The sequence below is a fragment of the Magallana gigas genome, chromosome 5 (genome assembly GCF_963853765.1).
Source record: "Magallana gigas chromosome 5, xbMagGiga1.1, whole genome shotgun sequence".
NCBI lineage: Eukaryota > Metazoa > Mollusca > Bivalvia > Ostreida > Ostreidae > Magallana > Magallana gigas.
In genome coordinates this window covers 15,715,820-15,743,569 of record NC_088857.1, presented here as the reverse complement: position 1 = coordinate 15,743,569, position 27,750 = coordinate 15,715,820, and the positions used below count along the sequence as shown (strand labels likewise).

The window sequence follows — 27,750 nt, the reverse complement described above, 5'->3', positions numbered from 1 at the left end:
TTTGTCTATTTTCTAATTCATTTTAAGCATTAATAAACAGTTCCTAACGTCTAAAACATTCATATGAGGTCTTAAATTGGGTTGGGATTCTTACCTCAGCATAAAAAATGTAAACAAACGTTTTGCTTACATAGCAAATAATTGTAAGCTCTGTAACTCGCCTATATCTCAACGAATGGCACTAAAAATTTAGTTGCCTTTTAAAAATACCTTAAGGAAGCATTGTTTACATTAAAATCTGTGAAATAATTTTTGACCAAAATCGTGACCATGCCCCTTTAATGCAGAAATCTGCTTGTATAATAAAACTGCATGTAACTTGAACTTTTATGATAAACAAGATTAGAACAAATCATTAAAATTTGTAAAAAGAACGATTTTTCTTCTAAGGAATATATAGCAAGTCAATTTTTGTACAGGACGACAATAATTCAATTTTGTTCAAATAAAAGCTTCTCAACGCATTTTCCAACAAAAATATGGAAAACAAAAATTTAAAGCCATGTTATTTTTTTGTCTTCTAACTAGAAAATAACATTTTCGGGGGAAAAAAAATTCAACATGAAAATTGCAGCTTATATTGCTTTAAATTTTTTCGTAAAGATTCGTGATACTTTTTCGTTGAGAGATATGGATTGTCGAGTCATGAGTATCTAGTACATGTTGCATATCATGTTCATTTCCCTTGAGAAGTACAATATCATCTGCATATACATTATGTAACAATAAACAAATGTTCTCAATATTCATCTGTTCTCTCTTGTTGAGTACTTTGACTTCAATAGCTAGGATATTTATAAAAATCGAGAAGAGAGTGGGTGATAGATTATCTCCTTGCCGAACACCATTAGCACAGTTGAACCAAGAACTGTGAACGCTAACGCCCGTTTCCCGTCTACATTTTACATCCAAATATTTCAGAATTTCTGTCGAATATTCAAAAACAAAGTTATCTACTAAAAGGTATAGTCAATTCCTAACTGATCTATATTCAAATAAAATTTGTAGTAAATTATTTTTAAAAAAAAGTTTTTCTTACGGAGGGGTCTAACAATTTCATTATTTAAATCGGACTCTATGAATGGGAAATATATTTTCTAGCGGGCGATATATGCATAAACACTTAATACTCACATGTTTACTTTAGATATTAAAGTAAATTTTCATTTTAATTCATATTTGTTAATTATTTTTTGAAATGTTACAAAGCAAAATGCCTTTTTTTGAACTGCTTGTTTACCATATAACTGGGTATGCCACACAAAAGGAGAATCACGTGACTCTATGCAAAACTCTGTAATATTCATTATGGCTGACAAGTGTCTACACTAAAAAGACCCCAAAAGCATACAAAGGGCGAATAAATGTAAACGGTGAAGGTTTTTCATGACTAAGAAAAGAACTAAAAAGAATGGGTATTAGCTTTCCAAAAAGTAGCGTAGCTTGCATGAAATGCATTTCTTCTACCAAACGACATCTCGAAGCAAATCCGGGTCAAGGTACGGATGAACAGATTAAACATAATTCTTATGAAGCCGAAACGTGTTCGAGTGGTAGTTCTTGTGGCAATGTTACCGTTTTAATTAGAGGGGTTTACTTCCCTTGCAAATCAACAACCACGTTGCTTTGTTCGTCGTCGTCCTGTAAAAACTGGGTGAAAAACTATTACAAGATCATTACAAGCCGATTTTCGTCTTATGTATAAAACGTATGCACCAAAGGTTGTTCGATTATGCACTGAACATATTAAAAACTCAAATCTTAAATGGTCTTGAATTATAATCAAACAACCAGCCGCTCACACTGGGGCATAACAATGACGAAGACATACTGTTAATGTTAATTGAAATAATAAAAAAAGGAAAGTCTCATTCATCGTCAGAACTTCTAACAAATGAAGAGTGCAAGATATGGACTGGCTGGAGTAGAGAGCATATAGATGCTATGGCGTATTATGTCAATTGCCACAATACTGCTGTCCGATCTAAATGTATCGCATTGTTGATATTTTCAAACTAAAAACAACCCTGTCTTTTTGCAAATAACTTCTCTTTTTGATCTTGGTAGTTGGTACAGTGGTCGTATGGTAGCTTCAAGGGCTTTTCAAATGGTAATAGAAGAGCTGTCCGCGAAGTCCCCCCCCCCCCCCTTACATGTAATTCACCAGATGACCGACAAATGGCCCTTAGTATGATAAGAAAAAGTCAAGAAAATCGCAATGTGTTATTTGAACGGGTTGAACATGGTAATCCAGCAGAGGAAAATGGCGACCATTGGATGTCCCAAATGCTGCTCCAGATATCCCCGTTCAAAGTGTATCATCACTGAGAGCGTTTACTTTTGGGTTGTACATGTATCAACTAAAACAAGCAATCTGAGAGTATTGCATAAGCAATACACGTCCCCTACCGGTAACCCCTTTGATTGAGAATGGCAAAATTTTGAGACCCTGTATATTAAATATCCCCAATCATAAATGTAGTAACTGTATAGTATGAAATTATGAAAAAATAATTATAACTAGAGCCGAGCTCGGAGGTCTTCCGTTACCGCTTCAAGTCAATCAGTCTTATTAAAACCATCCCCCTTCTCCTTACACTTGTCAGGGTCTTACAGATATTGATAGGCAGTATCCAAACAATATTGTCTGGAAACGAATGCCCCTAAAAATTTTTAAAAAGGGAAATACTCAAACCCGGAAGTAACGATTTCTCATCTTTTTCTGACTTAAAAACAAAATCTAATTTACAATACACCCTGAAAATTTGAATGAGATCGGATGACAAACAAAAAAGTTAATAATGAATAAAAAACGTCTAGAAGAAGAATAACTATAATGAAGAATTACCATCAGAATCAGTACAAGGTCTTCCGTTGGAAACGGAAGACCTTAATAAACAGCAAACAATCTCAAAAATCCATTTAAAAAATACGTATTTGAAGCAATGCAGACACAGAAGTCTAAACATTAGAAGTGGGATCAGGTGCCATATGGCTGAGTAAGCATCCCCTGCCTACCGGTTGAACCTGAAGTGTCCTCATTGTCATGATCATGAAAACCGAAAGAATCGGTAGTCATTACATGCAAATGGCCTTACAAGTACATGTATAATAAACGTAAGCCATTATTTGATTCAAACAAAACAAAATTCTTCCTATGAAATTTAATAAAAAAAAGATGTGACTTTCACTACACAGATATACAAATTTTGATCAGAACAGTAGTATATCCTGAACAGTGTTAATATGTGATGGGTGAAAATAATTACTGAACTATAATATCAATATTGTTACTTATAGGACTGTAGTGAAATCCACCCGTATTACTTCAAATGTACAGTGATGATATGATGGTCTGAAAACCAGACAGGTGTGTTGAAAACTATGGTGTCATTATGGTTTGTAAATGCAAGATCCAGTATAGAACCGAGTTCATGAGTGGGTTCTGTAACCATCTGATGTAATCCATTCTCAAGAAGCATTTTGACTAGCAGAGTTTGCATCCTGACATCAAGATTAAAGTCTCCAATAATAAGGATTTTTGAGAAGTTGTGTTTTCTTGGGTAAGAGTTAATTTGTCGAGTCACACTTTTTATGTCATCTGCTATAAGTGTCCATGATGTTGCTGGGGTGACATAAACGGATACAATTAATGTTTCTTTTACTACCACAGAGACTGTTTCCAGGACAGTTGTATTAAGAGGAAAGATTTCAACATCATCATGGTTGCTGTATATGACAGATCCATGTTTACATTTTGAATAAATGCACTTCATCTTGTCAAATGGATAATTGGTGTAATTGTGAACCTTTGTTTCCGATAGGCAGAATATATCCGCAATCTCTGCTATTTTATAATTCTGTAAATCCAGATAATGTTCTTTTAGAGAACGCACATTTAAACATGACACTCTAAATGTTGTTACATCAAAATCTGTAGGTAAAGTGTCTGGAATAAGAAGTTTGGTAGTTTGAAGCCTATGCATTTCATCAAGCGCTGAGTTATTTACTTTAATTTTTTCTGCATCAAAGGAGCATAATCTCAAGCCATTCATTGATTTTGCTCTACTTAAAAGTGTGTAGATTTGGCCTGGCATTGTGTTGTTTTTATTGTTGTGCGTAGTCATATCTCCTATCATTTCTTCAAATGTACTGCCTTGGGCTTTGTGTACAGTTATTCCCCATGCCAAAGTCCCAGGAAACTGAACACGTTCAACTTGAATAGAGCTGCATTTTTCATTTACGCTAAATGTTGCACTTACTGACCGAATTGGAACAAGATCTTTGTATTTGCTTTTTGCTTTAGCTTGGCGACCAGTATTGGCATCATCAAATTTGACATACAAAATGCCATTTAATGGATTGGATGGTGATATATCTAGTTTCACTATGGTTCCTGATGCTCCATTGACAAGTCCATCTTCTGTATCAACATTTTTAGTCTGCATGTACCTAGCATTCAAGGCTACTTTAATTTCAGCCTCTAATCCTACAGTTTCATGAGGATTTATGCTCGTTACTTGTACTGGGACTCGTTTGGTGTATATATCTCTTCTAGTATCTTTAGCCTTTATCGTAAACACTTCTGACGAGAGCAGGTTCAATTGGTTCTCATTGTAGAGGTCTTTGAGAACGTTAGTAAGAAATATGGATATTGATCCCTCAGATACATTAGAATTATTTTCTAAATCTTTCAAAAGAGTTACATCCTCTGTGGTATGCTCACCAAGTCTTATACGAGATAAGATGTTCGCAAATCTTGGGTCTTCTTTTTGACGAACTATTTGTTTTAGTTCATACAATGAAAAAAGTTCCCACGGCGAAGAAGCTAAGGCTGCATATCCTGTTATGTGAGATTTGTATACTGGTTTTTCACCTACAGGATTAAGTTGCATTAATTAAGTCACCAACAACTAACACAGAGATATTGCCAAATGGTTCCTCGTTTTCAAAGATCTCTTGTAATGTGAGATTAACGTTTGAAAAGGTTTGTGCTCCTACCATAGAAACTTCGTCAATTATGAGAATTTTTAGTTGGCAGTATGTTGCTCTCATTGTGTTTAGTGTTGAAGATCCTGGGTGTCGGTATACAAACTGTGAACCTTTTTGCTTTACAGGGAGATGAAAAGCATTATGTAATGTTGTCCCACCTATGTTTACAGCTGCTTTTCCTGTAGGGGCAGTAAGTAAAACTGTGGGTAGATCTGTCTTGTGGCCTGCTTTCTTAAGCGTTCGTACTGCACTTTGGTATATTGTATGAATACAATGGCTTTTGCCTACTCCAGCACCCCCACTTAGAAATATGTAAAATGGATTAGGCTCTTCCTCTTTTGAAGATGCTAATGACATTTTTCTGCACCAACTGAAAATGTGCTGGTGTATATCTCTCTGCTCCTTATTAAGGCTACGTACCATACTCGTATATTTTTTCTTAGGTTCTATATCAATATTGGTAGTCAATGCTCTTTTCTTAGTTGGCTCCGAGATCACATTAGTCTCATTCGTATCTTGGTAAAGCTGATCTGATGATAGGTTGCAAGTGTCAAGAAGTTGATAGTCTTCGTCAGTTTCCTATCTTGCTCTATCTGTGGTAGAATTTGATCCCACATTTCTTCAGAAGCTTCAAGACTCTCACAAATTTCACTAGCTGCTAAAACTTCTTCTATGTAAGGTTCATATTTCTGAATTGTTGCCTCCATACAAGAAAATACACTTTCAAACTTTGTTTTGAACAAAGGCATATCTTCTAATTCATCTTCATTCCTCCATGGAAAATACAAAAATAGGAGGCGATGATAATATTTTTCTGAGTCTCTTTGTTTTGTAACTGGACAGTCACGAAGCACACATGGTACATTCCTTTTTCTCATCGTACCCATACCATCCTTCAGTCTAATAACTTTCCCTGTAGTGTTGTTTTCATAACCAATGTTTATATCCTCATCTTCTGATATGGGTGATTTTGCAGAGGTATAACAGGAAGCAAACTCTGCGAAACATATGTAGATGGTCGTGCTGCATATTTATCAATGATATTAGGCACAAACACATCCGTGTCATCTTTGTTCATGTGTTTCAGAAGTGCAGGTGGCTTAAGAAGTCTTGTACGCTGATTTCTATATCCAGTTGGAACAAATAGTACAGGAGTGTTGGTTTCTTTAAGGGGAAGACCAATCAACCTTGCTATAGCTTCATGTTGTGACACCTCTCTTGACTTTAAGAAAACGTTTCCAATAGACTTCAGCTTGTCTTTGACTGTGTTAGCCTCCTTACATGCATTTCTCATGAGGTCAGACATTGATCTTTCTGGTTTACACATATAAGAGGTTATGTATGCTACACATCCCCAAACATCTCTAATGTATTGAATATCCATATTTGCCCTTAGTGCTTTCATAATAATTGGGTTATAAGGATTCACACAGGTCTCTGCAGGCTTTCGCTTCAATAAGATATTATTGTTTTTCATAGATACATTTAGGGCATCATGATAATTATCTTCTGATATCCCTGCCTTTTCTAACAACTCGGACATTGTAATATCTGTCCCAGTGCATTCCAGGGTCTGCAATACAGCGTTAAGTATACTTCTAGACTGTTCAATTTTCTCCTTAAAGTTTTTGTCACAGGGAACACGAGAAATCGTTGTTTCTTTTGCAGGAGGTTTCGGGAAATGAAACCTGCAATTCACATTCTTCTTCTTTTTACATGTGCGGGTATGATGATGAATTTGTCTTGAAGTGACAAGATCTTTTAGAGTCTCGTCTTCTTCTGGAATAGCGCAGGAAATATATGAATCAATAAATGCAACAACTTCCTGGTCTGACTCCCTGTTTAATTGTGGTGCCCCTTGTACATGTACTGCCGAATGAAAGTGTGCTGTTCCCCTACTCTGCATTTCTTTTCGTATGTCATAGTTCAAAATTTGTCCAATTGGATGGATTCCAGAGAGGATAACATTTCCCCATAATTTCCTGAAGATGAAATCGATGTGTCTTGCAGCAGTTACTGGGTTTCGCGCCAACCAGTTTCGTTTTGTTTTTTTATCCATTTCATTTTCTATATAGTCTATATCAAAGTGTTCTCCGTACTGCTTAGCTATTATCTGAATTAGTAGCAGAATTAGGCCAGTGAAAATCAGCAGCAGATCCTGAGAGAAAAAATGTGTAAGGTCCAAAATGACGAATTTTTGCTAACATATCTTGTTGCATTTGTTTCCAGTACTGTGGTGTACCTCTTACTCTTTTAAAAGAAGCAAATATTTCATCGTCTTTGAAGAGGGATTGGAGCCTTTCTGGCTGCTGTAATTGTCCTACAGAAATATCTGTTTGTCTTGATTTCTTTAATGACATGGTTATGCTCTCATGAACTGAAACTTATTCAATCCAATGTAGGCATTGAAATGTGTATTCTGGGGATTCTGCAAAACGAAAGTCGCTTGATAAAAGTCTTGCATTCACATATTTCTTTGGGCTTATCTGCACTGCATTGTTTTCATGGTATGTGTTTTTACCATCAGGAAATAGGGTAGTTTCCCAGTCTTTTTGATAAAACACTGATGTGGGAGTTCGTCCTTCTCCTGGAGCAATATTTAAAATCTTTTCACTTGTAACAGAAGGCCCTTCATCTGGATAAAGACAAGTCACAGAGTTTAAAGACCTTTTGAAATTTAATTCTTCTACTATGTCTTCAGGAACATCTTTCTCTACTTCATCTTCTGAATCTGTAATTACTTCCTCTGCTACCTTTTGAGTACCAGGCTTGTTAAATAAATGGACATCTTTATCAAAATCTAGAGGGGAATTAATGACATTAACAGTCCTTTCATTTATTTGACAAGTTTCTTTGAATGGTGAAACACATGCTGATTTCCAAAGTTCTTCATCTTGGGATTCACTTTCTGCTGCCCATGCTTTGTTAACAGTAATATCTTCATAATTCTTGTTTATTTGTTGTAGACATGCAAGTGCATCATTAACACACTGTGGTCGTATGTATTGTTTGCTAAAAGCGACCTTGTCAGATAACCTTCGCTTGAGGTGTAAGGCAATTATTTGAGAATCTGATGTATTACGTGGCAGTGATGAAACTGTCTGTTGCACATTAGATGGCACTAAAACAACTTGTCCCTTCAAACCATGCTGTGCACCTTTTGGAAGTGAAAGTATTTTCATGAAAGGAATGATTTTTGAAACCAGCTGCTTTTCAAGACTACTCAATGTTTTTAATGATTGCGGCACTTCAATCACTCTTAAGTTATTTACTGATGCTTGTAATGGAATTTTTTTCTTAGTCAAGCTATTAGCACATGTGATACAAATCCACTGGCATTTATTCATAGATAAAACTGTTGACGATTGACTAATCAAATTGTCGGATACATGTTTCACTGAAGTGCGATATAAAAATCGAGTGCACACACAACACTCATATGTGGGTCCATCTTGAATTGTCTTCAAATATTTTGTGACAATATTCTGTACTGCTTCGTGAGTAGTTCTCATGTCTGGTTCATATGATTGAAACATATTAGTTCTGTCAGTCCGCTTACTTTTGTGCTGCTGTTTGTTTTTTTGTTTATCTTTTGCAATTTCTTCAGCACTTAGAGACTTTCTTCTTTTCTCTTGTTGAATTCTATTAATTCCTTTTTGTCTTATTTTGTTTTCATTGCTCAACTTTTTTCTTTTATGCTGATGCTGAACTCTATTAATGTCTTTTAACTTTTCCCTTTCTTGTGTTGTCATTGCTTTTCTTTGCTCTTGATGTTTACTCATATCAATTGTTTTTAACTTTTCTTTTTCTTGTGTTGTCAGCGTCTTTCTTTTCTGTTGATGTTGAACCTTATTATTGTCTTTTAACTTTTCTTTTTCCTGCGTAGTGAGTGTCTTTCTTTTCTGTTGATGTTGAACCTTATTATTGTCTTTTAACTTTTCTTTTTCCTGCGTAGTCAGTGTCTTTCTTTTCTGTTGATGTTGAACCTTATTACTGTCTTTTAACTTTTCTTTTCCTGCGTAGTCAGTGTCTTTCTTTTCTGTTGATGTTGAACCTTATTATTGTCTTTCAGCTTTTCTTTTTCTTGCGTAGTCAGTGTCTTTCTTTTCTGTTGATGTTGAACCTTATTATTGTCTTTCAGCTTTTCTTTTTCTTGTGTTGTCAGCGTCTTTCTTCTCTGCTGATGTTGAACCTTATCAATGTGTTTCAGCTTTTCTTTTTCTTGTGTTGTCAGCATCTTTCTTTTCCGCTGATGTTGAAACTTATCCACGTGTTTTAACTTTTTTCTTTCTTGCGTTGTCAGCGTCTTTCTTCTCCACTGATGTTGAACTCTATTAATGTCTTTTAACTTTTCTTTTACTTGTGTTGTCAGTGCTTTTCTTCTCAGCTGATGCTGAACCTTATTAATGTCTTTTAACTTTTCTTTTACTTGTGTTGTCAGTGCTTTTCTTCTCAGCTGTTGTTGAACCCTATTAATGTCTTTTAACTTTTCTTTTACTTGCGTTGTCAGTGCTTTTCTTCTCAGCTGATGTTGAACCTTTTTAATGTCTTTCAACTTTCCTTTTTTAGCTCACCTGAGCTGAAAGCTCAAGTGAGCTATTCTGATCACTTTTTGTCCGTCGTCCGTCCGTCTGTCCGTCTGTCCGTCTGTCTGTCCGTCTGTAAACTTTTTACATTTTGAACTTCTTCTCTAAAACCGCTTATCCAATTTCAACCAAATTTGGCACAAAGCATCCTTATGGGAGGGCGAATATAAATTGCAGAAATAAAAGTCCGATCTGTATTCAAAGCGGAGAAAACCTTGAAACTGTAGAAAAAGGGGGGTGCATTTTAAAAAATCTTCTTCTCAAGAACTACTGATTCCAATTCAACGTAGTTTAGCATGAATTATCCTTATGGGAAGGAAAATATAAATTGCAAAAATTAAGTGGTAATTCTGTTTCAATTCTGAGTTATTACGAAAATAATAATAAAGGAAAGGCGTGTTTCAATCAGTTTAATAGCTTCGGGTTCGGCATCCGGTAAAATGATTCCATACTTCTAAAACGAGGTTCTTTGTTTAAAGCAGCCATGACATTATACGAAAAAGGGTCGATCTGACTATGATGAATTTGCTTGTTGTGCAACAGTTCGCGTATGAAAGGAAATTTTGAAACATACAAAATATATTGGTGCCGATTTTGTGAAGTAAATTGAGGCTAAATATTTCAATGTGTTGACAGTTTTCACACATGACGTTGGTGTTAGCTTGTTCTGATTTTCGTTTCGTTCTCATCGTTTTTAACAAAGAATGATATAAAGAATGTTTTATGAAATAGTGGTAAATCGTAGTTCCGAATTCAGCTCTACAGTAGACTATCAGCATAATCACCATGTCTCGTTCGTCTCCGTAAATCTCCAACCAGCCTCTCTGACAAGTCGGAGATTTACGGACACAGCCGAGTTACGGAGACAGCCGGATCTGGTTGAACGAGACTAAGCGGAATCAGCCGAAGATTGCTGATAGTAGCGGAAAGGGCAATCCGAATAGAGGCGGAAATATTTTTATTCAATTTCTCCATAACTAATTATTCTTCATATTTGCAGTGTTCGACATTTCTTTTTCCCATGAAAAGAAAAAAGAATACAAATCAATTAACGCCCAATGTCGGAAACCCTAGTGAAGTACGAAACTACGCGCACAAAAGATTGCTCGTACTTCGGACAAGATCGGCAGCCTTTGTTTATTTTCCCGCCAAACAATCAAGATGTCAGCAAGTAAGAAAATTAAACTTGAGGAAAAAACTAGCGTTTGCGGTTTTATACAACATGTGTCACCGATAAAAACAAGCCGCACTAACAATAAATACTTTAACGCTACGGTACAAGTCCAACGAGATACCTTTAAAAAGGTTGCCTGCTTTGATGTGATGAAGCACTCTACCTTGGTCGAGGCCAGTCAAGCGAGAACGCCACTGAAACTTACAGATGTACAAATAGTACCCAGTCGATTAGACTCAGCCAAAACAGAAGTTCTTGTCAACTACAAAAGTAGAGTTGAAGTATCCAGACAATTATCATTTTCATACCAGAAATCTACAGAGGATGATCATGACTCGGCAGGAGAAAAGTTCAAAACGCTGAAAGAAGTGCAGAACACCCCAGAATTCAACAAGGTATTTCTTTTTGTTGTTTTAAAATAATTATCACCCCTCCTCCCATACAAGGATGGGATATTAACTATCCATGTTCAAGCCGATAAGAAGCATATCATTTATTAGATCCAGTCGACAGGTTATTTCTACCTACGTAGCTATTAAAAGATTAATACCTACCTTCGTATTTCCACCTACCGTAACAAGACATTGACCAGTACATGTACATTGTACAACTTTACTGCTAAATTCTTTCCCTTATTACAACTAGATCAAAGTAAATGTTTAATTTCTTTGTAATTATTTATGAAAACATAGTAAACTTATTTTTTAACTTATTAATCATTATGTCTTGATTAGGTTGCTGTTGAAGTCAAGATTTTGTCAGCAAAAGAAGTATCAGTACAAATAGTCAGAGAACTTCCAATTCAAAAGCAAGAAGTCATCGTTGGAGATAGCACGGCAACAATGAAATTGACACTATGGGATGAGATGGTGACAAAGCTAGAAATTGGCAAAAGTTACAGATTGAATCAACTCTCAACCCGTCTGTTCCAAAATGTAAAAACTATTACGGCTACGAAAGCTACAAGCATTGAAAGCATTGATGATTTGGTCAATTGTTTACAGGCACCTGAAGATAATGATGTCATTGAAAAGGAAGGAAAAATAACCCAAGTAGGTTTAGTGATGCACTTTTCATGTGAAATGTGTAAGGGAAAAGTTGCCCTGCCAGATGATGATTCTAAATTCATCAGATGCCCAACCTGCAAAATGAAAATGGCCAAACAAACTCTACAAAAATCCATGAATGGTACTCTCTGCTTCTCTTATGGAAACCAGAAAGTAAAGCTATCAATTTTCTCCTCAACATTATTTACAATGTGTATTGCTAATCACCTCAGTGTTGATAATGCGGAAAACATTGAAGATTTTCTTCTGTCAAATTCTTTCAGAGTAGCGTACTCAAATGAAACAAAAAATGTGCAAAACATTGTCCATCTTACTAATGTTGCTGGTGTAAACCAATAGCAAGCTTTTTTTTTGAGTATTTTGACTTCTGTGTCATTTTGGAATGCTGGAAACTGTTATGAAGGATTTATTTAGTACTGTGAATATCAACAAAGTATGTTATTGATCATGGTATGTAAAGAGATGATGTAAGAGGTACCAACAACACCTTCTCTTAAAAATTCATGGTAAACATTGTTGTGTAGGCTTTGTAGATGGAAGTAACATAGCGAATGTAGATTTACTCTGTTTATGACTGGTGTAAACCAATAACAAGCTTTTTTTTAGTATTTTGATTTCTGTGTCATTTTGGAATGCTGGAAACTGTTATGAAGGATTTATTTAGTTCTGTGAATATCAACAAAATATGTTATCGATCATGGTATGTAAAGAGATGATGTAAGAGGTAATAACAACACATTAAAAATTCCTGGTAAACATTGTTGTGTAGGCTTTGTAGATGGAAGTAGCATAGCGAATGTAGATTTACTCTGTTTGTGACTGGTGTAAACCAATTTTTAGTATTTTGACTTCCATGTCATTTTGGAATGCTGGAAACTGTTATGAAGGATTTATTTAGTACTGTGATCATCAACAAAGTATGTTATTGATCATGGTATGTAAAGAGACGATGTAAGAGGTACCAACAACACCTTAAAAATTCCTAGTAAACATTGTTGTGTAACTTTTTTAGATGGAGGTAGTGTAGCGAATGTAGATTTACTCCGTTTATGACTATATTTTTTTTGTGCATTGGTTTTTATAAAGAAGCAAAAAGCTTTAATTTTTTATACTCAATTATGTCATTCAATTTTGGAATTATGTCCCTTTTTCCATAGGTCAATTACTGTTGAACTGTTATATTTGAACAAGTGTACAGTCACTTGTAACATAAGAAGTAAATAGATCGATTTACAAGAATGGAAAATGATAATTTCAGAATTGAAAGATATATTTCTGGGAACTTTAATAAAAAATTTGATTAATTAGTGAAATTTAACATGCAGGTTTTGTGCATCTAGTCAGTATTGATTTTGTTTTTCTTGAGCCAGATATTGTGTTCTTTCTTTTAATGAGCATGGAGTAAATATTTTCTACATTTTAATATTTTTTTGTTCATATTTTTCATATTGAATGATTTCAGTGATGTCCTTTTTTCCATCTGTTAAAAAACCCTTTCTACACTGCACAATAAAAAATTTCGTTTATTAAGTATTTCTTTGCAGTCAGAGTGATCTCTCCTTAGATTTTTCATTTAAATTCTAAAAATTAGAAATACAATATATTTAACTCCATTTGTAATTAATTCAAGTATTCTTTAATAGACCAAGTTAAATCAAAAAGTGATTTTTATTGACTGATACTATGTTGTCTTTGAACTTATTCCCAGGGGTAAATGCCACACACTATATACTAGAAATTAAACAATCACAAGATTACATGTAACTCCTTTTTTTTTTTCAATGTCCAAAAAAATTGCACTTGTGTAGAGAGGGTATTCATTCCTATGAAAAATGGAAAAAATACACTCTTATTTTCACAAGCATACATTCCTTTGGAACTTAAATTTTGATACTTATTTGAAGATTATATACTATTAAAAGAATTTGATGTCTGATTAATACATGTATTATTAATGTCGGAAAATTATCAAGTAGGTTTTATGCATGTTGGAACACCTTTTAATTAAAAAATTTTTAAAACCAATTATTGATTTTTTTATTAGTGCATTTAGATTTGTTTTATAACATTTTTAGCTCACCTGAGCTGAAAGCTCAAGTGAGCTATTCTGATCACATTTTGTCCGTCGTCCGTCTGTCCGTCTGTCTGTCTGTCCGTCTGTAAACTTTTTACATTTTGAACTTCTTCTCTAAAACTGCTTATCCAATTTCAACCAAATTTGGCACAAAGCATCCTTATGGGATGGCAAATATAAATTGCAAAAATAAAAGTCCGATCTGTATTCAAAGCGGAGAAAACCTTGAAACTGTAGAAAAAGGGGGGTGCATTTTTAAAAATCTTCTTCTCAAGAACTACCGAGGCAAATTCAACGTAGTTTAGCATAAATTATCCTTATGGGAAGGAAAATAAAAATTGCAAAAATTAAGGGGTAATTTTGTTTCAAATCTAAGTTATTACGAAAATAATAATAAAGGAAAGGCGTGTTTCGATCAGTTTAATAGCATCGGGCTCGGCATCCGATAAAATGGGTAGGCAAGACTTGGCCTGGGCAAAACAAAAGATTGGCAGTTATTAATCTGCCAATCTCATTAAAATTTCAGGATATTTGATGGACTAGTATATTTGTATTCGCTGTAGATATTGCTGCAAAATAATGCGTATTTGGAATTGACGATTGCCGATCTGCCCCGGCCTTTTTTTTGCCACGGCCCGGGTTTGCATACCCATTTTACCAAGACTCGTATTCCATACTTCTAAAACGAGGTTCTTTGTTTAAAGCAGCCATGACATTATACGAAAAAGGGTCGATCTGACTACGCGTATGAAGGGAAATTTTGAAACATGAAAAATATATTGGTGCCGATTTTGTGAAGTAAATTGAGGCTAAATATTTCAATACGTTGACAGTTTTCACACATGACGTTGGTGTTAGCTTGTTCTGATTTTCGTTTCGTTTTCATTATTTATGCTTTGTAACCTGGAAACTATCGTCTGTATTTCGTGATTTTTACGTATCAAATCAAACAGAGACTTCGGTAAATCAAACAGTTACGTTAACTGTTTACCTGCGCAAATTAAGCAAAATCTGATGTAGGAGTACTGAAATACAATTCATTCTATCGGTAATTCGGCATTATCTTTTGCGTAATGGTAGATTAATGCAATAGGTTTTGTTGAGATGCTCGACATTTTCTCTAGTTTATTCAGTTTAAATAGAGTTTGATATCGCTTACGGAAATATGTAGGTATATACATGTATATATATAATTCATTATACATGTAGTGCATGTTTCTTGTGTTTAATTGTTTACAATTTCTATTTACTAACCATATTTGAGTGTTAAGCTTCGAATTATAAGCAAGATACAGAGATTAGCTCACAATTCTATGTTTGTACACAGATCTTAAAAGCTAAAGATTAAAAAAGTAACAGTAAATTGTCAATATTTATTACGAAAATTTTCAAAATCTGTTCTTCCAGAAACCAACTTATTGAATTGTAAACTTAACCTTTTTAGCTCACCTGAGGATGGGGCCACAATTGGGGGGGTCGAAGTTTAACAAGTGAATATATAGATTAATCTTTAGAAATCTTCTTCTCAGAAACTAATCGGCCAGGAAAGCTGAAACTTGTGTGGAAGCATCCTCCTCAGGTAGTGTAGATTCAAAGATGTGAAAAACATGACCCCTGGGGGTAGGGTGGGGCCACAATGGAGGGTCGAAGTTTAACATATGAATATAAAAAGTAAATCTTTAAAAATCTTCTTCTCAGAAACTAATCGACCAGGAAAGCTGACACTTGTGTGGATGCATCCTTAGGTAGTGAAGATTCAAATTTGTGAAAATCATGACCCCCAGGGGTAGGATGGGGCCACAATGGGGGATCGACGTTTTACATAGGAATCCACAGTAAATCTTTAAAAATCTTCTTCTCAGAAACTATTCAGCCAGGAAAGCTGACACTTGTGTGGATGCATCCTCAGGTAGTGTAAATTCAAAGTTTTGAAAATCATGATCCCCGGGGGTAGGGTGGGGCCACAATGGGGGATCGAAGTTTAACATATGATTATATACAGTAAATCTTTAAAAATCTTCTTCTCAGAAACTAATTAGCCAGGAAAGCTAAAACTTGTGTGGAAGCATCCTCAGGTAGTGTTGATTCAAATTTGTGAAAATCATGACCCCTGGGGGTAAGTTTGGGCCACAATGGGAGGTCGATGTTTTACATAGGAATAAACAGAGTTATTCTTTAAAAATCTTCTTCTCAGAAACTAATCAGCCAGGAAAGCTGAAACTTGTGTGAAAGCATCCTCAGGTAGTGTAGATTCAAAGTTGTGAAAATAATGATCCCCAGGGGTAGGGTGGGGCGTCAATGGGGGGGGGGGGTGTCAAAGTTTAACAAAGGAATATATAGGGCAAATCAGCCAGATTATTCTTTATAATTGTTAAGACTTTGGCCCCAGGACAATTCTCTGGCCTCACGAGAAGGTTCAGAGTTTGATGTACGTTTATATCCCATATATAAACTATTGTTACGGATCTTTTTTAGAACTGCAATACTCAACATATGATATGGCTATAAAATCATCCTGTTAGAAAAGGGACTAATGATTATAAACATAAGAATATCCAGGGGAAAATGGATTTTATTTATACAGGATTTACATGAATTATTGTACATTGTCCAGATAGTTTGTATTATGACTCCATTGAGCTGATTTTATCATACCTATTGTTCCTCAGGTGAGCGATGTGGCCCATGGGCCTCTTGTCTTGCGTTGTCAGTGTTTTTCTTTTTACTCGATGTTTTACTCTGTCTATTGCTCTCAATTTTTCTTTCTCAGATTCTGGCATTAATTTTCTTTTCTTAGAGTGTTGCATCTTATCTTTTTCTTTTAATTGTTCCTTGTTGTCTTTGGAAATATTTTGCCGTTGAGTTCTTTTCCTGATAGTGTTATTAACTTTATTAAGAAAATTTGGTCCAGATATCATTTCTTGTTGATCTTTGTGAATATTCTGAAACTCATGTTGTGCATTGAAATCTGTGTTGTCATAAAGTTGGTCTTTATTTCTTGACAACATAGGAAATGATTCAAATTTTCCTGATAAAAGACAGTTTCTTACATGAGTCCTCATGTGCTGTACGTCTAATGTTATCTTTTCCAAATTCTTGCCACAAAGTAAATTGAAAACATTTGCAATTGCAAAAAATCCACATAAATTGCTGCAGCCTTGTGACTGTGGGCATGTATAAATTACATTATTTATTACATCTGTATCATACAGTAATCTTAATTGAGGTTTTAAGGCATTTAAATGACAGATATTGTATAAGCTATCATAAACACACAATCTACCATTCACTTGGGTTGACACCATATAATGACCGGGTATTATATGTATCTGCACTGCAAAGTTTTATTTAGATTTTAGAATGTTCTCTGCCAGACTTTTCCAGACCGTAGAGATATGAAGGTGGCAATAGCCCATCAAGACATTCAAAATGAGATTTAAACTGTGTTTTCAAAACCTGAGAGATAAAATCCATCATTTGGACATCCATTTCACCACTGAGTACATCATCTACAGATAGTCCATGAAATGATTCATCATGAAGAACAGGATTTTCATTTGGTGTTGTTTTATGAACTGACTCATCATGAAGAACAGGACTTTCTGGTGCTGATTTTTTCTTCCGTTTTCTGTCGAAGTATTGCTTTTGTGAAAGTGATTTTTTCCGCATTTGAGGCATGTTTTCTTCATTTTCCTATATCATGCTAAAATCAACTCTGTAAAATATGGGCCATATAAATTAATTAATTAAATATATTTGTATGTTAAATATACACAGTAAAACACAGTCGCAGTGCAATACAGCCCTAAAACAGATGTAGATTCGAGATCACTGTATTACAATATAAATATATAACATCTATTATTATAGTATTGTTTTTTTTCAGGGACATGATTTGTCAATTGCTGTCACATGATCATGCTATAAATTCTACAATTTAGCCATTATAAAGTTTTTTATATCAATGGAATACATCTTTGGGTTTATTATGATAAAATAATGAATTGGTTGATACATGTTTTAAAGAACCGATGAAAGTATATCAACTGAGGACAAACTCTGAGGTTGATATACTTTCATCGGATCTTTAAAAATATGTAATCACCAGTATAATTATCAGGCATGGTCTATCTGGGAATATCAATTTTGTGCTTTATTAATTCCTATAATAGTGGGAGTAAATAAAACAAAGGTCAGTACCAATTCATCAAGTTGCATTAATTATAAAGCACAAAAATTGAGTCTAAAATTTGATTATAGTTTATATGTATCTTTCAGCTTGAATGTAACAAAATAAGAGTTCATATGTAAGTTGTTATTGTGAAGCTACAAAGAGTGTTAAAAATCAATCTGATAAACCATCAGATAAAAAAAAAATCTAGAAGTGTCTGAAATATAATCATAACAACATAACAAACAATATTCATTACACAATAATTATTTTATTTTTTTAAGCTAGCTTCCAGTCTTATCCTTTTAAATAAAAACATCTCTGTTTGGAAAAAAGAATTAGCTTTCTGCCTTATCCTTTTAAATAAAAACATCTCTGTTTGGAAAAAAGAATTTTTTTGTTTGGGGAAAATCACACAAATTACCTTAAATCTAATTACAGTGTAATTTATATTGTGTATTTATATGTAATTATAAACACATATAGTAATTTTACAATTGATTGGATAAAATGTTTAAGAACAGAGAATTTCAAATTAAATTTTGACAAATGACAGAATTAAATTTTTAGCAACAGAGTTTCAAAATTAAATTTTGAGAGTGTTAATGTCATGTTTAGATATTGTCATTTATAGGACTCAGAGGATTTTCCTTGGTGGAGGTTCCTAGCACCTCTGCTATCTGGGATCCAATCATGGACTCTGAATGGGTAGATAAATCAGATGATTCAACTTCATCAGTAGCAAAATCTTCATCGAATGAAAGCAAACTTTTATAATTTTCAATTTTGCTTTGTAGATCAGCAATTCGCCTTGATTGATATGTTTCTCTTTTTTCCAGTCCATCAACCTTTTGGTGAAGGGCTGACATTTCCCTATTTATCTCATTTAATTTCAGTATATATTGTGCATTGGTTGCCTTCATTAATCTCCTCACTTTCTCTAGTATTTTTGTGGCTTGTGTTATGTCCCTTTTTCCCATATGATATAAGCATGATGTAATTTGTGTATCGAAATCATCCCCTGTGGATTTTATAATGTCTGTTAAATTATCCACACGTCGCTTCTTAGCAGGGTTGGGAGTTTTAGCTGGGCTTGTTAATTTAGATGGGCTAGGGCTAGGCGATGCCATTTTTGTGATCTTAAGAAAACACCTACAGTGAAACATGTTTACATATTTTAGAATCCACAAACATTTGTTTATTTAATACAAAATAATTCAGAGAAAATTTGGGTACAAGTTTGTATTATTTTATGAAACCTTTGAAGCATATAACTATTTAAGAACTAAACGAGATGTCATACTTTAATAGCAGAGACATAAATAACATGTTATTTAAGAACTAAACGAGATGTCATACTTTAATAGCAGAGACATAAATAACATGTTATTAAACTCTGTTTAATAGCGAGCCCAGCTCGCCGGCACGCAGCTCCGGCAAGTGAAGCGAGCTCTACCGGCAAGGCGTGTGCGAATAGAAAATTTGGACCAGCTGCACATTCATTCCATAGATTCTTTGGCGTCAGTTACTTGGACCAGTTATGCCCTATTTTTATTGGTCCAGCGGTTCCCTATAAATATGGTTTCCCATTTCAAACTCTCACGAGAATAAGCAGGATAAAAAATAATTCATGACTATGTTCAATCATTGTAAATATATACTGCTTACACAACGTACACAGATCATTCCATAAAATGAGTTATATTGCCTATTAACATCAATACATTCGCGTGACGTCACAGTGGTTTTCTTGCACATTGATCTGTCAGATTTTTTCGGCGTCAGTAAATTTAAATCCACAAAATGCAATTCCAAGTAGACCCACAATGCAAATGGCGTTCTCACATTCTTGCCAGAACCATAGTAAAACTTTTGAGAACCAGATAAAATGTGTAATGTGTAACATCATGTTTTTAAGGTAAATAGAACAGTATTCTATGCGTAGTTTTAATAATCAGGGGAGATTTTAAGTAGAGAGCCAGACGACAAAAAATTGACATGAAGTCTGACAACACAATTATGTTTAAATAAGGGGAAATAACTCTAACTGTAATTACTGTAAATTGAATAACCGAAATCTAAAATCCTCTCAAAATCATGGAAAAACTAAAGAATATATTTAATCATAAACTGCGCTCGCTCCAACGGTCCCACCGTAAAATATATTAGGAGATTAAACAAAAATACAGAGGAAATTCAAACTACACAGTTGATATCCAAATTAAATACAAAGTGGTGAAAATAATGCTATTTATTTTATTTCGTGCAAGTCCATTAAGTATTCGCTGGTAGAAATATGTGAAAACAATGCACTGTTATTATTACTTACTGCTTCTGTACCCCGAGTTGTCAATCTTCAAGTCTCGAATACTCTAGTCTATTATTGAACAGCCCAAACCCGACAACGAACCCGATTGTAATAATAATACCCCCCCCATCCCCCCCCCCCCAAAAAAAAAACTGCCCTTAAAATGTATAACACAATACTTGACATCATTTTACAGAACTTATTTGTTTGTTATTACAAATGATATATGTAATGATACCAAAAATAATGCACGATATTATTACTGACCACATACTGGCCTTGTTTATTCAGTACACACCGAGTCCGATAACGAACCCGATCATTAAAGAATTTGGAGTTTAAAAAATTAATTTTCTCGAAATTATGTTGACCAGACGCTACAAAAATATAAACTTGGTCTGTTGTGTAATATTTTGAAGCTGCTCAGCAACTTTTATGTCATTCGTCAAACGCACAAAGAAAAAAACAGTGGAAACCCGAAGTGGGACAGACAGACGGACTGACAGACGGACGGACGGACGCGGAGGAAAGCTATAGTCCCCTCCGGTGAAACCGGTAGGGGACTAACAAGCAGCCAGTTACACTCGAAAAATGATGGATGATGAGGGCGAGTACATCATTGACATCCATCATGATGCTGATAATATTATTCGTGTCAGAATTCAGTCGAGACGCATATCGTTAAAGAAATATTTCCTTTTCTCTTTCAGATTGTAAAGATGCAATAACTGCTTGGTATTGCCAATATAAGGCAGGCATGCGTACAGTTGGTTGTTGTGCCCATGTGGCGTGTGTGCTATGGTTTTTTGGTAATGGAAGGCATATTAATAAACTCCAACCAAAACGAAAGTTAAGATCTTTTTTGAAAGATGTACATTAATAGGTATTTTTGATCAATGAAATGGAACGACATGGATAGTTTTAAAAAGCTGGAAAAGGGCTTTAAAAAAGTATATATGATATGAGTTGAATTTGGCCCCCATAATTTGCCATTTTTTGAAGTGTTTCGGGTTCAATTAAATGTTATGTTATTTTTTAGAAGAGTTGATATAAAATATATTTTTCAAACATTTATTTGATTTATTTGCACTCACTTGCAGTATATAACGTCAGAAGTGACGCTATTTCTTTAATTCAATTAAAATCGGTCAAAAATTGACATTATTTACAAATCTTTTTACGAATGGGAAATATAGAGCGCATGCCTGAACAAGAATATTTTTTGTCACCTATTAGTCTTGGCTAGATACATCTCTGGATGGAACAAAAACCGTTTTAATACCTTTTCTTTCATAAAGTTAATTCATTTTGTTGGAAATTAAGCACAATATTGAAATAATTTTTTTAATGGCTTAAAGGTGGCTTAAAGGTAGCTTAAAGGTGGCTTAAAGGTGGCTTAAAGAAGTTTGGACATTAAGGACCTATAAGTTGTCCTTAAAGGTGGCTTAAAGGTGGCTTAAAGATAGTCTTTAAGCTGCCTTTAAGCCATCTTTACGCTTTCTTTAAGCCACCTTTAAGCAATACATATAGCTTAAAGGTGGCTTAAAGATCGTCTTTAAGCTACCTTTAAACACCTTTAAGCTATCTTTAAGGAGGACTTAAAGATGGTCATTCATCCTGTGAATCATAAAATGTGAAGTGTCATTGATAAAAAATGTAAATGAAGCGGCGCGTATTAATACAAAACAACAACAGCAACAATATTCAAAATGGATGCGTTTTCAGCTGATGCAGAGGTATTGAGCTGAATTTAATGGATTAAACACAAATAGTGAGTTAAAATCTGAACCGACTGAATTGAAAACAAAAAGAAAATACATTCAATAGCTTGTTATATTATTCACTGTGCAGAAAGATTCGTTAAAACCGGTTTTCATGTGAGATCGCTGGAATATGCAACTGGGCATAACCATGAAAGGAGAGGCGATCGTGGAAGGAAATAGTTGATATGTCGGCAAAGAATATTATGTATAACTAGATAACCAGTGATGTACTTAAATGGTATATCTGCCGCCTGGAATGCACCGAAGGAGTTGATGAACTAGGCTTCTTATAGCTTTGCTTTACGATTATTCTGGTGTCTGAACTTGTACGTCTGTAACACAGGGGCCAAGCCCGTTTTAACATGAATTTCAATGTAACCATAAATAAAGATCAAAGTACTGAAAGTACTGATAGGCGGAAGCATGATAGCAAGTTGTCAATGTTATAGTGTTATTAAAACTATTTTCTTTTTAAGAATTAGTTTGATACATGTAACATAAAACACTATTCTAATATGTCAATTAAGGTATATATATGTACGTAGTAAATGTGGATATACTCTGTTACTGCACCAGATTAGTCTGGATCATGCCTAAAATAAAGATTAAATGAGAAGAGCAATTCAAACATCAAAAAATTTATTTTGTGAAGTACATTCGTATAACAGTTGATACTTATATACAAGCTGAAATTACAGGAATACATTTTCATTTATTATGCCGATTTATTAAAAATGTTCATTTTGACATCAAAATGATGAAAGAATATTATAGTATTAGAATTTAGTAAACTAAACTTCTGAAACTGTAGTATTTTATTCTTTACAATAATGTTTCACAAAAATGCAGAAGTTACATTTGTACATCACTTGATTACAGTATTTTACAGAATCAAGTAGTATGTGTGTCACTTTGCTTACCTGAGAAGCAATAGCCATTGAGAAATCAGCTTCATAGAATAATACACAAAATATCTGCACAATGTGTTCTAAAAAAGGTATTCAATAAAGAGATTTTGATGTTTTCTTAATATATTCTCAAGTTTAACAGTAACAGGATGATTTCAAAGTCATTTTATATGTGGAGAATTGCAGACCTCTAATTGATCCTCAGATTGCAGTTAATATATTTTGTTGACAAATGTTTAAAACTTAGAAATAATGTATTTACTTACTGTACTGTATACCAAACATATTTTACAAAGATCAAACACATATGCAAATGTTGAGAATTACAATACAATGTAAAAGCCCAGTATATTATGGATTACTATATATTGATATTCAATAATGTACAAATTATGTGTCCTTTACAATTGCTCCATGTTGTACTGCCAAATCACAGGTCTCTAGTATTGAAGACATTTGAACTTTTTATTTTTATACTAATGGAATCTTCAAGAGAACTTCCACCATTACAGATTATAGACTTTCAAAGAATCCCTTTATGGCTGCATGCCGTAATGGTGTTTTTGGAAAGCGTGTAATCCTGGAGTGTGCCATTTGTGGTAACAACAATTTGAATTCACTAGTGTTGTCTTGCATCCATTATACCAATGACAACTGTCTTTTTCAGCAGGATATTCTAAAATGTGTTGATGAAAAATGAATAATGGATATGTTATCAAGCAATATTTCATTACAATATACTTGACCTCCAATAAAGAAAACATGGATTTTAAAAAAAAATTAATCTATAAAATATTTTGAATTCATGTGTTTTACCTTAAATAATTTATTTTCAAAAGTATACATGTATTTTGCAAATAAAGGATGAAATATATAAGAAGATCACACGAAATGAATTATCAATAACTGTAAGGTTATTTTGGTATATTACATACAAGTAATGGAAACTATAGTAATTGAACTGCAGTAAATGAAAGTTTATTTTTTTTCTCCAAAATTCTTCAGTTTTCAATTGCATTTAGTACAAGAATATTTACTATATTATTAAAGATATGACAACAAGATATCTGTGAGTCAATGCTCACTAGTGATACCCCTGCTCTGATGTGTATACAAAAAAGCATAGTTAACATTACATGTAATGGGAAGATGACATCAAATATTTTGAAAAATCAATCCTACTGAAAGGCATGCCTTAACAAAGACTCAGGGCTCTACATTAACTTTTTTTCCTACTTGTCCATTCGGACAAGTGACCAAGATATTTACTTGTCCGAACTTCAACTTCACTTGTCCAAAACTTTTTTTCAATATTAAAGATCAAATATTGTTATCTTGAAAACTACATTTCTGTATTACTAAAATAAAGTCATTTATTGATTATTCTTACCATCATTAATAACCTGACCTCTTAAATGGAAACTTAAAGTGTCTTTCCTAAATGTATTGGTTCCATTTAACATTAAACATGATTTGTCAGCTATAGCTTTGTCATGGCAAATTGCAAGACATTTTAAATTTAGCATCAGGTTTTAAAATACATGTAACTCTTATATTGATTTCTCAGCTGTTTTTTTTAAACTAAACATGGAAAGTCATCATAGTCTATCAATGATGAATGAAACCTAAAATAAATTACATTTCTTTCCATTAATGATTAATCCTTAAGTTATCTTTGCTACCTGTTCTTCCTTTCTTTTTGATTACATGTGTGTTTGGTACTTTGTAAGAACTAAGATCCACACCTTTACAGTTGAAAGTTGTTTGTAATTAGTGAACTTCAATCCCGATCAAGAGTAACTCAATTGCATTTCGATTTGAAGTCGGGATCGAAATTCAAAATAACTAATCGATAAACTTATAACGGGACTACGGATAAACTTATCACAAAACTTTCTTTACTTTTTAAAACGTTGGAGACTTCTTTACATAAAAATGCACTTGTCCAGTCGGACAAGAGGCAAGCAATATTCACTTGTCCGTATATTTTTTTAACTGGTACCGGACAAGCGGACAAGCGTTAATGTCGAGCCCTGAGACTGAGTTAAAATTTCAAGCATCTGCAATTGTTGCTGAGATATCTTTGACAAAATTTGTGTTATAGACAAACAGACACACAAGGGTAAAACAATATACCCCCTCTCTTCCGAGCATGGGTATAATTAGTTCATACTTAAACGAGAAAACCACGGAGAATATCCAATGGAAATTTTAGTCACTTTCATTATAGAGTAATGATAAGGTAATTCTGAGATATAAGTAAATACAGTAGGTAAAAGGATAAATCATATTAATTTTTTAAAATGTTCAATTAAATATCTTTGCAATAGCCTACCTGGAATATTTATTATATCAACCAATGAATTGTATCTTGTATGATACTTATAAGCTATATTTGAGATATTTTTAGAGAAAATTCATTTGCATTATTCATGAGTCATTTTTAAACCAAGCTGAATATTGTAATTTTTTGTAAGCAAAATGAATGAACCCTATATCATTCAGTGCAGTTCGTAACATATTATAAAATCACCATATGAAAATATAGATCTGCAAAGATGTCACAAAATAATAAAAGTTTAAAAAAAGGAAATGTTATCTTCCTTTGTATGCGATTCCATTGTGCTAAATTTTAATCTTTAAAGATATCCTGTAGGCCTCGCCTTGTACAGTATTCATAACATAAGACCGACATTTCAGAATTATCGATGAATGCCTAACACAAACAATATAAATTCTTTCATAAAATTTATGTACTTATCTGAGATTTCTCTGATTCAAACCCCCGCTTTTATATTGTGACATGTCTACTCCGCACGTCACAATATACAAGCGGGGATTAGAGTCAGAGGAATTTCGGACTAAGAATGTACCAGCGCCTCGATAAAGATTTTGTAACATGAAAATCTAAAATGATGAGGCAAACGTTTATACAATGAGAAATAACACATTAATTACCTAACTTACCTTACGTATGTCGAAGATGGACAGTCACCAGTTGTTCTCAACGTGGGTTTGTTGACAACATTTTTACACTGCATAACGTTATGCAGTATTGTCCGAGATTAATTACTACGCGAAACGTTGGTATGTTTACAAATAATTTATAGGCATTGTATCATTCTAATAATCTTTTTTAAATAGATTTATACACACCCTCGTTTTTTAAAAAAAAGCATTCATTACCTGTTTCCCTATCAATTTTTCCTTCTGTACCCATAAACACGCAATTTCAAACTGAACTATTACCTCGGAATTTCATCTACAGGCATCAGACTCCGTGCTTATCCTTTGTTTATGTCGCATACCATCGCAAGAGTTATCGCTCGTTCCTGTACTATCAAAAACGTAAATCTACCGCTTGCTATCTTTGCTATAGGCATTTTCAATGGATAATTAAAAACGATGAAGTAAAAATTTAGAGACATACCACAGTTCTATTATCAGAAACGATGTTTAAACGGGGAACGAACAGTGTGTGTGGGGGTGTTATAGAGTTGTGTTCCCTTAGTTTAAATAACATCCGATAGTTTACCATGAAAAAGGGCAGGAATTTGACCTATGACGAAGAAGGTCATGAAAGCAATTGCAATAGGCGCTTCCGCCTAAAAAGGGGTCGAACTCTGACCCAGATAAAAACACTACCAGCTCGCTTCAAAAGCCTAATAAATCAATTAATTTTTAAAACACTCGCAATATGCATGTATTTTTCAGAAAAGTAATGTCTGAGATACACTCATGCTGAATTTCAAGTTGATGGGTCTTAAAATAGCGGAGATATACGTAATTATTCTCTCGAAGTCGCCAATTTATATTTACTTGGACAGCTCACAATGGGTTTTTGCCTATAACAACAACAGTATCTCGACAAATGTTATGATTAGAGTTCGATTATATCGTGAAGCTTTTTTGGAAACAAACATCAACGTTGAAAAGATGCAATTCAAATCACTTGGGTTCCAATCAATCATGGGCAAAAACGTTATATCTGAAACCCCTTGATTATTGCCTTCTTGAACCACTTGCATCATCCCAGACCAACCAGGCAGAGGTGATCTTAAAGGCCATAGAACATTTCTCAAGGTGTCGATCTTCCAAGAAAAGTTAATGTTTTTAAGAGGTCTCAGCTCTTGGAATTTAAGTTGCGTGAACTTCTTGTGTTTTCCGCATTGAAGTAAAATAAGCTGATATGGCCAGATGCAATAAAGGCATCAATAGTAACATCCAAGCGTTGAATGCGTAGAGGGTTTTTCTCTAACCCGGGAGATAAACAAGATATAATCCCCATACCATGAAAGGTGTTATTTCCATCAATGGTGTTGATGTTTTGGTCTACATTATCTGCTACAAGTTGTAGATAATGTGATTCGTCTTAAGGGCATGTCTCTTGATTTGAGGAGATGACAGCAGATGATTCGAATTTCTTGACTTTAGAGTATGATGAACAAAACCCCATACTGTTTAGGGTATCTATTAGAAACCTGGAACCAAACATATGATGCAGTTGCACTGCAAGTCCAATTTGAAGAGGTTCTATCACTATTCTTGGTCTTGTGGCTTGTATAATAGCTTGACCAATTGAATTAATTTTGGTTGATGAGACATTCTCAGAAGTTACTTCTTTCAGAAATGATGATAAACTGTCTGGTAAATGACCCTCTTTTGACAGAATATCCTGAACACTTGGATAAAATGCTTTATCTACCG

At 34.0% G+C, this 27,750-nt stretch overlaps 1 protein-coding gene and 1 long non-coding RNA gene across 2 annotated transcripts; one reads left to right on the top strand and one right to left on the bottom strand.

The window, feature by feature from the left end:
- Window positions 1-9,555: 9,555 nt before the first annotated feature.
- On the top strand, window positions 9,556-13,040 carry LOC136275661 (uncharacterized). Its single transcript, XM_066085299.1, has 2 exons — window positions 9,556-11,147; window positions 11,487-13,040. The coding sequence occupies exons 1-2, from the start codon at window positions 10,740-10,742 to the stop codon at window positions 12,156-12,158; spliced, it is 1,080 nt and encodes a 359-aa protein (XP_065941371.1). The 5' UTR covers window positions 9,556-10,739; the 3' UTR covers window positions 12,159-13,040.
- A 9,892-nt stretch (window positions 13,041-22,932) lies between these two features.
- LOC136275576 (uncharacterized) lies at window positions 22,933-26,503 on the bottom strand. Its single transcript, XR_010714168.1, has 2 exons — window positions 26,011-26,503; window positions 22,933-23,719 (listed from the first exon to the last, which is right to left on the bottom strand). It is a non-coding gene; the product is annotated as an uncharacterized lncRNA (long non-coding RNA).
- Between the last annotated feature and the right edge of the window lie 1,247 nt (window positions 26,504-27,750).